We start from the raw sequence: 12,634 nt of genomic DNA, 5'->3' as shown, positions 1-12,634 counted from the left end.
CACAGTTTAAAAATAATGGGTTGCCCATTTAAGATGGAGATGAGGAGGAATTTCTTCTCTCAGAGAGTCATTAGTCTTTGGAATTTTGTGGTCAATGGGGGCTATGTCATTGAATAAATTTAAGGCTGAGTGAGACAGACTTTTGATCTACAAGGAAGCCAAGGTTTATGGGGAGAGGTCTGACAGGAAAGTACATTAAGGCCACAATCAGATCAGGCATAATCTTAGGAAATAGTAGAATCAGCTTGATGGGTCAAATAGCTTTTTAAAAATCACTTACGGGATGCGGTCGTCACTGGCTAGCCCAGCATTTATTGCCTACCCATCATTGCCCTCGAGAAGGTGGCAGAGAGCTGCTTTCCTGAACCGCTGAAGTCCATGAAATGTAGGTACACACAATGCTATTAGAGAAGGAATTCAAGGAAGGAATTCTACAACTTTTACCCAGTGACACTGAAGGAATATATTTCCAAGTCAGGATGGTGAGTAACTTGAATGGGAACCTCTAAGTGGTGGTGTTCCCATGTAACTGCTCCCCTTGACCTTCTAAATGGTAATGGTCATGGGTTTCGAAGGTGCTGTCTAAGGAGCCTTGGTGAGTTCCTGCAGTGCATCTTGTAGATGGTACACACAGCTGCCACTGTTTGTCAGGAGTGGAGGAACTGATGGTTTGTGGAAGAGACAGCGGTCAAGCAGGCTGCTCTGACCTGAATGGTGTCAAGCTTCTTGAGTGTTGTTGGAGCTGCACTCATCCAGGCAAGTGAAGAGTATTGAATCATACTCCTGACTTGTGCCTTGTAGATGGTGGACAGGCTTTGGGGAGTCAGGTGGTGAGTTATTTGTCACAGGATTTGTAGCCTCTGACCTGTTCTGATAGCGGAAGTATTTATACAGCTTGTCCAGTTCAGTTTCTGGTCAATGGTAACTCCCAGTATGTTGACAGTAAGGATACAATGGTAATACCATTCGATATCAAGGGGCAATGATTAGATCCTCTCTTGCTGGAGATGGTCATTGTGTGGTGCAAATGCTATTTGTCACTTGTCAGCCCAAACCTGAACATTGTATTTGGACATCTTCAGTGTCTGAGTAGTCAGGAAGGATGCTGAACATTGTGCAGTCATCAGCGAACATCCCAGTCATCAGCGAACATCTCCACTTCTAACTTTATGATGGAAGGAAGGTAATTGATGAAGCAGCTGAAGCTGGTTGGGCCTGAGGAACTCCTGCAGTGATATCCTGGAGCTGAGATGATTGACCTCCAACAACCACAACCATTTTCCTTTAACACCAACTAGCAGAGGGTTTCCCCCGATTCCCATTGACTCCAGTTTTGCTTGGGGTCCTTGGTGCCACACTCGGTGAAATGCTGCCTTTATGTCAGTCACTCTCACCTCACCTCTAGCATTCAACTCTTGTGTCCATGTTCCTTATTCCTGCTCATATTTCTTATATTTATATGTTTAAACCCTTTCTGCTATTGTTCTGTTCAATACGCCCTGCTTGTTCCAGGGCCTTAGATACTTCTTGTGGCATCTTGCCCAGATTGAATACAGTGAGATCCAACTTCATTCAGCATGGTGACAAAAAACACTTGTTGCCCACTTACAGTTGGGTGCTCCAATTCCACCATCCACGCTGCCACCGTACCCTGGCTTGTTACAGAATGGAGGCGCCCAGCCTGGCTCACAGTGACAATTATGGTTGTTGTTACAAACCTGGGCCGAAGGAAAAAAGACAGTCAATATCCAACATCATATACAAGATTCCTTGGTCAAGATAGCTCCATCAGCCAAACTGGCAATCCTGTGCTCATTCAAAGTTCTTCATTGACAAATCCCTCCTGAATCTCTCCCAGTCTGACCTCTGTAACCCCTCCATAATCACCGTCCCAGCCCACTGCCTCTATTCTCCTGAGTCTAGACTCGTGCATCTGAAAGGTCCCTCAACTTCTCCATTAGTAATAAAGCCTCATTGGCCTGCACTCTCTCTAAACAGTTTCATCTTACCAATTCTTCCCACCTTCAAAAAGCCTTCTCAAGCCTACTTCTTTGGCTGTAACTTTATTCATCTCACTAACTTGCTGCTAATTCCTATTGTATGTTCATTACTTCTCGCTTCCCTCTTCTGTTCTGTCAATACTCTTACTTGATTTTTGCTTTGTTTGAAGTTGTAGAATCCATTGCTGATTGACAATCCATATTTCATGCTCTGCAGGTGCTATTTAAGTCTTCACGATTAAATTACACAGGTACATGAGTGAAAACAGGGCAAAGAGTGAGAACAGGATGCGTAAATTTGATTCCACCTATTTGTTCATATGGGTCAAAGATTACCAAAGAGAGTGAAAAGATTACCAGAGAGAGTGAAAAGATTAGTAGAGGGAGTAAGTGGTACAGGAGCAGTGAACGAGACTGCTGCTTTCTAACTTTTTCACCCTTAAGAAAAGAGTTGTGTCCTGCTGCAGGAGAAGAGGCTAGTTATTTGGTGATTGGTTGGTACGTGTTCAGTATAAGGGGCAGTGTGTGGAAAACCTAGCATCTGGATGACAGAAAGCTATGACCTATATAATAAGGTAATACAAGCAATCCAAAGTAGAATAGAGTTAATGTAAGAGAAGTAAAGCTAAAACATGGCAGGGCAGCTCAGTCAAATGCAATACGTATCCTGCAATATGTGAAAAGGCACGGATGCCACGAGTGTCGTAGACCAGTGTTTTTCAAACTTTTTTCCCGGGACCGACTTTAACTAACCAGCTGACCTTCGGGATGCACGTCCGCCAACCTTCGCAACACACCACTATTGATCATGTTTAACGTGACAGGTGAACCTGTTTGGTCCTCATAATCTCACTTGCTTTGTCATTCAATGTTATATTTTTGCTAAGGATCTCAGCTGACGATTTAAATTCTCGCTGCATCATTTGATAAAACCAAGGGGTTTGTCTTCGAAGTTTTGAGGGTTTTAAACTTTAATTTGCCAGCACTTCCCTGCATATAACACACATGGGCTTTGCATTCTGATTTGCATTGGTACAATTAACAAAGCCATACCTTAAGAAATCATCTTTATACTGCTTTGTTCTCGATTTCAGTTTATTCTTAATGGGCTGTTCACCAGAGGCCCTGGAGCTCTGGATACAGCTCACACCAGCACTACTTTGTCCTGCCATGGACTCTCCTGTGAATCTCTCCAGCAGATTCAGGAGTGAGATCCTGGCCTGTTTGTGTCTCTGGCCCTCTCTTGCTTATTACAAAATGATCCATCTTCAGTTCTTCACAGTTCTGTTGCTTGCTTGCTGGCAGCTACAAAATGGAGGAATCTCTCCTCCATAATTTCCTGCCGAAAGCATGGTCGTACAGGGTGCGTTACATCAGTGTATGTGCTGGGTGCGTGACCTGCTCTCTGCCGTCAATTCTGGCAAGAAGACTCCATCATTCATATTTAAAGGCAGTCTTTGTGTTTGAAAGTTTGTTCTTTATACACTCTTGACTTTCACTATTTTAAATTGATTCATGAATAACAAAAATACAGAAGTACAAATACTGTACTTTTTTAATGAAAGTTGCATCTGAGATCAAATATGGTCAGGTCCCCAAGTCCGTTTGACATCCATGTCACAGATCTTTGCTCTGGTAATTTAAACTAGCAGAACTGCATTATTGCAGCCATCATTTTCTGGGTCATTTGTTACTTGTGCTTATTTACCCCTGACAACTTTGCTGTCTTGTGTGACTAAACCAAGCTCACTTCAATGATAGTGCTTTAATAATAAACCCTAACGTATATAAAGGTGATGATGGTTCTTCTTAACACCAAGTATAGGTGAACAGAAAGCAGCCTTGGGCTCTGGATGCGTTACATGAGCCTTCTTAAAACCCAAACCCATTGATCTGGTGCAGAGGGGCTGGTCTAGCACAGTGAGCTAAACAGCTGGCTTGGTTCAATTCCCGTAGCGGCCTCCCCGAACATGCGCCGGAATGTGGCGACTACGGGCTTTTCACAGTAACTTCATTGAAGCCTACTTGTGACAATAAGCGATTATTATTATCTTTCATATTTAGGAGGTTTCCGAGTGAATCCATCTCCGACAAATCTGACTTCACTAACCATTCTCTTCCAAGCTTTCTTCTTCCATTTACCTGTGCGGAGAACTTTCAGGACTTCGGTATCTCCTTGGGCACGGACTTTTGGCAAAGGTACTCAGCATTTACCAGCTTTCTCTTTTGTTTGATCATGTTGGACAGGAGTTTAGCATGGGATTGGCCCTCTCTGTTGAGCAGATAGGTTGGTATGGCTCCTTCTGGTGCCTTCTCATAATTTTTCTGTTTTGTGTTTCTCAGTTTCAGCATTTTGAGGGTCTTCACCTATATTTTTTCTGAATGGTACTGTTTGTGGTACAATTGGCCTTCAGACTGATCATCTTGGTTTTGGGAGAGCGCTCATGCGCTTCACGGCTCTCCTTCCTTTTATTCCGATGGTAGTCCAGGCAATAGCCATATCGCCAACAATGTAACTCTACGTATTCGTTCTGTGACATTTCACTGCTCTCAGTCATTCTCTCACACAAGAGCTGAGCTGCCACCGCTGTCGATGATCCCGGAGTTTATCTCTCAATGACTCGGATAATCCTGAAGGTCCGACTCACTCAGCTGCCATCTTGTCAAAAGAGGAAATCAAAGCCCGGCCAGCATTCTTAAAAGCTGGTCGCAGCCGTTGGGCGCTTCTCCCACACTCGAGAATGCTGTGACGATTGCTCTGCCACCTGCCCGATCGCCCGTGACCACCCATGGGTCACGATCCGGAGTTTGAAAAACCCTGTCCTAGACCACCATATGTGCAGGAGATGCTGCCATCTGCCGAAACAAGCTTCAGGTTTCAAAGCTTGAGCAGCGGCTGGAGTCACTGTGACGCATTCGCAAGGCTGAGAGTTATGCTGATGGCACGCTCAGAGAGTTGGTCACACCACAGAATAAGAGCCTGCAGGCTGAGGGAGAATGTGAGACCACCTGACGGTCCAAGAGAACGACAGTGTAGGAGTCCCCTGTAGGTGTGGTTGGGTGGGCCCCTCTGACACCGTTCTCATTTGTCCTCCACCTCCGGGAAGAACCTGCTCATTCGGGTTCTGGTCAGATGCGCTCTGTGCTCCACTTTGAGCTGCATTAGGCTTAGCCTTGCGCAGGAGATGGAGTTAGCCCTGCTCAGCGCTTCGCTGCAGAGACTCCACCCTACCTCTGTCCCCAGTTCATCCTCCCATTTTTGTCTGGTCTCGTCCAGTGGAGTCTGGGCTCTGTCCAGTAGCTGTCCGTATATTTTCCCACATAGCCCCCCTTCTCGTTGCTTGTGCCTATCAGGTCTTCTAGTAGTATGGTTTCTGGGGCCCCGGGGTACCCTACTGTCGCTTTGCGGAGGAAGTGTTTTATTTGGAGGTATCTCATTTCATGTCCTTTTGCTAGTTTCCACTTCCTCGTCAGTTTGTCTAATGTCACCAGTCTGTGCCCTACATAGAAGTCCCCGGCCGTCAGTGTGCCCCCGTTCCACCTCCATCTTTTGAAGGTGGTATTCAGCATGGCTGGGGAGAATCTGTGATTGCCACATATGGGGGCCATGGGGGACATTTTGGTTATCCCGAAGTGTTGCCTCAGCTGGGTCCACATTCTCAGCGTGGCCGCTACCACTGGGCTCATTGTGTATCTTGTTGAGGAGGACGGGAGTGCTGCTGTGGCCAGGGCCCTGAGGGTCATTCCTTTACAGGAGGCCTCCTCCATTTGTACCCAATCTGTGTCGGGTTCTTGTATCCATCCCCTCACTCCTTCTGCCGTTGCTGCCCTGTGGTAGTATTGTAGGTTTGGTAAAGCCAAGCCCCCTTTGATTTTCCTTCTTTGCAGTGTCTGTTTGGGAATTCTCGGGTTCTTAGCCCCCCCATACAAACGCCATGATTAGACTGTTGACGTTTTGGAAAAAGGCCTTGGGGGTGAAGACTGGAATGGATCTAAACAGGAATAGGAACCTTGGCAGTACGTTCATCCTGATCATCTGCACTCTCCCCGCCAGGGAGAGTGGGAGTGAGCACTGGCCATATTCTTTCAGTTTTCTCTGGACTCACGGGATGTGCCAGAAGACTGAAGAATTGTAATCGTTACACCCGTGTTCAAAAAAGGTTGTAAGGTGGCAGAGGCAGAGTCCCTAAACTCTTTTAAAAAGGTACCTGGATCTGCACATTAAGTGCTGTAAGCTACAGGGCTATGGACCAGATACAGGAAGCTGAGATTAGAAAGGGCACCTGGGTGTCCTCGGGCTGGCATGAACAAGATAGGCCAAATGGCTTCCTTCTGTGCTGTAACTTTTCTATGACACTACGATAACCCAACAACTACAGAACTGTCAGTTTAATATCAGTGGTGGGCAAGCTGCGAGACGCAATTATTCAGGTAAGAATTAGTAATCACATGGAAAAACTTGGGTTGATTAGGAAAAGCCAGCATAGATTTCAAAAGTGGAAATAATGTTTAACTAACTTGCTGGAGTTTTTTTGCAGAGGTAACAGAAAGTGCAGATGAGGGTAATGCTGTTGATGTAGTGTACATGGATTTTCAGAAGGCATTGGACATGGTGCCAGACAACAGACTTGTGAGAAAAGTTATACCTCATTGAATAACAGTGACAGTTCGAAATGGATACAAAACTGGCTGAATAAAGGAAGCAGAAAGTAATGGCCAATGGATATCTTTCAGGCTGGAGGAAAGTTTATAGTTGTGCTCCCCAGGTGTTGGTACTGGGACCCTTGCTTTTCCTGATATAATGATCTAGATCTTGCTGTGCAGGGCACAATTTCAAAGTTTGTACATGACACATACCTGGGAAGTATAGTAAGCTGTGAAGTGGACAGTGCAGAACTTCAAAAGGACATAGGCAAGTGGGTGGAGTGGGCAGATAGGTGGCAAATGAAGTTCAATGCGGAGAAGTGGAATGTGGTGCATTTTAGTAGGAAGAACATGAAGAGACAAAATTCTTAAATGGGTTCAAGAACAGAGGGCCCTGGGTGTATATGTGCATGGATCATTGAAGGCAAGTGGCGAGAGCAGTTAATAAAGTATATAGTATTCTGGACTTTATTAATGGGAGCACAAGAACAAGAAGTTTATTCTGAACTTATACTAGTTTGATCTCAGTTGGAGTATTGTATACAGTTCAGGGTGCCACACTATCGGAAAGATGTGAACACTTTGGGAGAGAGTGCAGAAGAGGTTTACAAGAATGATTCCAGGGATGAGAAACTTCAGTTATGAGGATAGATTGGAGAGTTTGGAACTGTTTTCCTTGGACAGAAAAAGTCTAAGAGGAGATTTGACCGTGATGTTCAAATTCACGAGGCGGCTGGACAGAGCAGACAGGAAGAAACTGGACCCGCTCATAAACCGATCAATATCAAGATGGCACAGATTTAAAGTGATTTGCAAAAGAAGCAATTGTAATGTGAGAAAAATGTTTTTTTCACGCAGTGAGTGATTCAGGTCTGATTGCACTGCCTGAAAGCGTGGTGGAAGCAACTTCAATCGAGGCATTCAAGAGGATATTAATTAGATGATTATTTCAATAGAAACAATGTGCAGGGGTATGGGGAAAAGGCAGGAGAATGGCAGTAAATTATAATGGTCATGTGGGGAGCTGCTGCAGACATGATGGGCTGAGTGGCTTTCTTCTGTGCCATAATAATTTTGTGATTCTACAGACTGGTCTTCTCCAACTTCCCGTCTCCATGGTGCAATGTGCCATATAAAAAGAATGACTGAGAGAGGTTAGACTCCTACCCCATGGTTGTGGCATTTTGCGGTACATTCATCTGCTGCCAAAAAAGAAGCATCTTGACACTGTCCTTCAAAGCAAATCTGTGGAAAATAAGAAGCTTGAGTGTCAAGTAAAGGCCAGTTGGTCTCACACACATTCACGGGATCAAAATCCTGCAACTGTCTCCCTTTCAGCTCTCGGAGCACAGTCACCACGCGTTTGCAGCGGTTCAAGATAGTTCATCACCAACCTCTCAGGGACAAATAAGGATGGTCAATAAATACCGGCCATGCCAGCATGCCCTTATCCCCAGAATGTTTTTGTTTTAATATTAAAAAAACTCAACGTAAGTTCTCTCTCTTTCCAACAATGTGCCAAGTTGTCTATGTTTCCATTTATAACTACTTTAACTTGGTACTGGCATTGAAGGGCAGGCAGAAAGGAACAAAGGTGGATAATATCATGTTGGAAGTGGGGTGCCCATGATGCGTACCCACTCCCCTGAAAACTATATGCTCCCTGCCCTCTTTCCTACCTTTTTTTGACAAGCTCAGAAAGCAGACTGCCCCTACTCCCACTCACCTGCCCTCAGCAACAATATTATGGTATGGCAGAGCATAACCCTGGTCAATTGGCTTGGTGACAAACTTAATTGACCATTAATGATTCATTTAAAATTGGTGGTCAGGTTGCCAATTTTTGCACCCAGCCACCTACCATATAATAGGGGACAGCTCAGGGTGGGCATAGAGGTGGTGGACTTGCTGCCCCTTATATTTTACATTCAAGCCCCTGCCGAAAACATTATCACCGGGTTAGGTGGCGGGGTATTTAAAATCCAGCCCCAGAATTCTGTTTATTTGCACAGTGCTGCAGGTTCCTCTGTTTTGGTGGATGAGGACTGAGGAAGAGAATAAGTTTTAGCAGGCCGGGAATGTCAGCCATCCCCATGCCCACCCTGACCAGGGCCAGACATCGGTGGTCATTCCAGCGGACTCCAGCTGTAACTTTGGCAGGACCGTAAATAAAATCAGGACCCAAATGCAGCAAGGACTAACCTTAGGTCACAGGGTCTGGAATGCCCTTCAGAGGGATCCCAAAGTATGAGCAGGGAGCAGTGAAAACATGAAGCAAGAAATGAGAGAGAGACACAGAGAGAGAGAGAGAGAGAGAAAGGAGGGGCGGGAGAGAAAGTGAGAAAAGGAGGGGGGACAGGAGGGAGAAAAATAGAGAGGGAAATGGGAGAAAGACATATCGAGAACAGAATAGGCGAGGGACAAATAGAGAGGGGAACGAGAAAGAGAGAGAGAGGATGAGAGAGAGGGGGAAATGAGAGAGAGAGAGAGAGAGAGAGTGAGGGAAAGAGGGGGAACATGAGAGAGAGAAAGCGAGGAGGGAATAGGAGTGAGAGAAAGAAAGAGAGGGGGACCAGGAGAGAGAAAAATGCAAACAGAAGAAAGACATATAGAGAATGTAATGGGTGAGGGACAAATAGAGGGGGAATGGGAAATAGGCAAATTGCAAAAATTGAGTGGGAGAGAGAAAGAAAAGGGGCGAGAATGGAAGAGATCCCACCAGGGTCCTGCAGGAAAACCCATTAAGGCAGGGCTGGAAAGTCTCGGCATATGGAAAGAGTGTGCATCTCTGTAAGGGCAGGGGTGAGTTCATGTTAGCAGTACCATCAAAAAAAGGTTAGTGAGCAGATCACAGGCCGCACAATCATATCCAAATGCTGCAAGCCACAGAGTAATGATGGCACAACTTGCTGTGCCTCAAACATATCCACCTGGTAACTTGACAGAGCACATAGTAGCCACCTTATTTGCAGTTGTTTTAATGGGATGAGAGTCACACAAAACGTGGACTATTCACTCGCTGAGATTACCGGAAAAATGCTCATGGTCTAAATCTGTTTTAGTCCACAGACCAGTAAAGCCCTGCTCCCACTTGTCAAACTCACTTTCTTTGACAAGCCAAAGGAACTTACATGTTTCTCAGTACATTTTGTTCCAGTCATGACCAGTCCTGGGTCCAGAATATCCCCTTCCAGCTCTGAAGTTGTGTACATATGTGTTCCCCTGCACTGCACCTTCCTCCCATCCAACGTTATTGTGGTGTCTATGGCAACAGCGTTTGTGTCCAGGGGTTTTTGAGCTGCACTTTGACATTGTATTTTCCCACACTTGGCATTCCTTTCATGACAAAAAAAAACACATTAAACAGTTAACAGGGCTGAGAGTACTGATTATTTCTCTGCGGCTGCCAAATAATGCGTAATGCCAAAGATTCAGGGCGGGATTTACCGGCTGTTGATGCTGGCGGGAAATTCCGGACCGATGCCAGCGCATGGGTTTCCTGACGAGGAGGAGTGCAGTCAATGGGAAATCCCGTTGACAATAGCAGGACCAATAGATCCCGCTGGGGGTCACCTCCGCCGCTGAAAAACTGGCCCTCATATATGTTCATGGGGGCAGTTTTGCGTCCCATCCTCAAGAGTGTAAATGGTGGTGCGAGTTCAAAATCCCACTAAGGTCAGGAAACGGGATTCTGTCCGGCAAGATCGCGTTACCTGATTTTCCAATCCTCACACTGGTGATGTAATGGGGAATCTCATTTCTATACATTCGACTGCATTTTAATATCATTAACGAGCCTCCCCACCACAGGTGCTTTCCTCTCTCTCTCTCTCTCTCTCTCTCTCCCCCCCCCCCCCCCCCCCCCCCCACACACACACACACACAATATATTCTTGCTAATGTGTTCCTAATAGATACTTAAAGACGGGGTTCAATTGAAGGGATCTCGATGGGGATGCCAGGTATAGCCCCCGAAGGGAGAGGGGCATGCCTGGGCAGTGTCCTGCCATTGCCCTCTGGCCCAGGCTGGCACCAACCTGTGCTGGGGCAGGGCCTTTTGGGACTCCATTTGGCGGTTCCCTTTCTGTGGAATGGTTTGGGAATGGCTGATGCCTGTGAAGGTGGGAGGAAGGGGGTGTTGGCGGACAACATGGCTGTGAAGGGAAGAATTCCCGCAATATTGCCATGGTGGTGGCGGGTGGAAGGGGGAAAAAAGAGCCCCAATACTTCTGTGGTGGTGGTGGGGGGGTCCTGCGTGTCCGTGGGGGCTGGGAGTGAGTGTATTTTCAGTGCTGACCGGGACACCCTTTAAAGATGATGCCATGATCTCCGTGGAGACGGTCTTGCTAGCCCTATCAAGCCACTCCACCAGGGTGATAGTGTAAACCACACCTACAGATTTCCTTTGCTCAGAGTGGCTGAAATTCTGTTCTGAACTCAACGGTTCATCTGGAGAGGTACATGCCAGTTTTCAGTCAGAGACTGACATTCCCACAAAGTGTGAAAATTCCACCCTGGGCTATGCAGGGAAGATAATACTTCTGGCAAAGTCATTTAATTAATAATGTTAAAGTAAAATCTCTAGAAGGCCATTTTAGACCCACTGGGCCGGATTCTCCATCCTGTCGTGCCAGACCTCTGGTTCAGCACTCCGTCGAGATTCTCCGTTTTGCCGGCAGGTCAATGGGGTTTCCCATTGTGGGGCAGCCCCACGCCGTCGGGAAACCCCCAGGCTGCCGGCAAAACGGAGCATCCAGACAGAGGAGAATTCAGCCCACTATCTTTTTTCCACTCTCTCTCAATTCACTGCTGCCATCTCCTTGATCCCCTCTTCTTCAATCTCTCTCACACTCTCCCCAATTCATGGGCGAAATCTTACCATATTTTTTCAAGGTGTCAGGCTCAGATTGAAAACTGGTGTGTAACTCTCCAGTGAGTATTAAAAAAAAAAGTGGTTGGGGTTTACGCCGTCACTCTGGCGGGACGGGGCCTGATAGAGCCAGCTCCACAGACTCAGCTCAATTACTTCAACATACACCACAGAGATCGGGCTGCCATCTTTAAAGGGCACCCCAATCAGCACCGAAGTCAAACTCCACCACCACTGTGGATGTATTACAGGTATTCTCTTCCCCCACTGCCTACTCCCCACCTCCCCAGTTCCTACAAGCTCCACTCCCCTCACTGCCCACTCTCTCCCTCCCACCATGCACAATTGGAACCCCCCCTCCCCCCATGGGGCTTCCACGAGGGCCTGCCTTGGCACTGCTATTTCTCCTCCCCTTTGGTTGACACTGTAACACACAGTTGCTCCTGCTCTCCTCGCCCACTGCCATTGCCTCTCTATTTACTCTCCTTCCCACTCCCTCTTGCCGCACTCACTTCCATTTCTTCTCCCCCCTCTCCTCTTCCCAGAAAGAGAATCATCTCCAATTGATACATGTTTTTGCCAATGCGGCTGAGATCAGGAATTCACAATGTGGAACCAATCATCGGCCACTTGTTCAGAAGAGGTAGTGACAGTGCCTGTTGTCATGTTCTATTAAGGTCAGTAGCTTGGTCAGGTTCTAACCGTGCATCAGTCAGTAGCACTCTCCCCTCTAAAACCAGAAGATCACAATTTCTAGATACTTGAACACACAAAAATAAATTGAGGCTGACACTCTGGTTCAGTGCTGAGGAAGTGCTGCACTGAGGTTTCCTTTTTAAATCAAATATTTAACGGAGGCTTTGCCTGCTCTCCCAGATAGACATTAAAGATCCAATGGCATTATTTCAAAGCGTAAGGAGGTCCTCCCCTGGTATGTGTTTCAATATTGATCCCTCAAACAATATTGCTGAAAGATAAACAGGTTACCTGGTGAATGATGTTTGTGGGCACTTTGCTGTGCTTAAATTGGCTGTTGGATTTCCCACACTATATCATTGACTACACCTCGAAAGTACTTCAGTAACCGTAAAGCGCTTGGGGACATCTTGATGTTTTGAAA

At 46.3% G+C, this 12,634-nt stretch overlaps 1 protein-coding gene and 1 pseudogene across 2 annotated transcripts in view; both read right to left on the bottom strand.

The window, feature by feature from the left end:
• adam19b (ADAM metallopeptidase domain 19b) overlaps positions 1-12,634 on the bottom strand; it is a 200,579-nt gene that overhangs the window by 18,918 nt on the left and 169,027 nt on the right. For both annotated transcript variants that reach the window (XM_038795297.1, XM_038795298.1), the window contains 3 exons: positions 9,776-9,980; positions 7,812-7,889; positions 1,610-1,718 (listed from right to left, as the gene is read on the bottom strand). In XM_038795297.1, the coding sequence (XP_038651225.1) occupies positions 1,610-1,718; positions 7,812-7,889; positions 9,776-9,980 (392 nt within the window). The remainder of the gene's footprint in view (positions 1-1,609; positions 1,719-7,811; positions 7,890-9,775; positions 9,981-12,634) is intronic.
• Positions 4,048-5,073, bottom strand: LOC119965057 (annotated as a pseudogene).

Source organism: Scyliorhinus canicula, chromosome 4 (genome assembly GCF_902713615.1).
Source record: "Scyliorhinus canicula chromosome 4, sScyCan1.1, whole genome shotgun sequence".
Lineage (NCBI taxonomy): Eukaryota > Metazoa > Chordata > Chondrichthyes > Carcharhiniformes > Scyliorhinidae > Scyliorhinus > Scyliorhinus canicula.
This window is presented reverse-complemented; position numbering and strand designations above follow the sequence as displayed.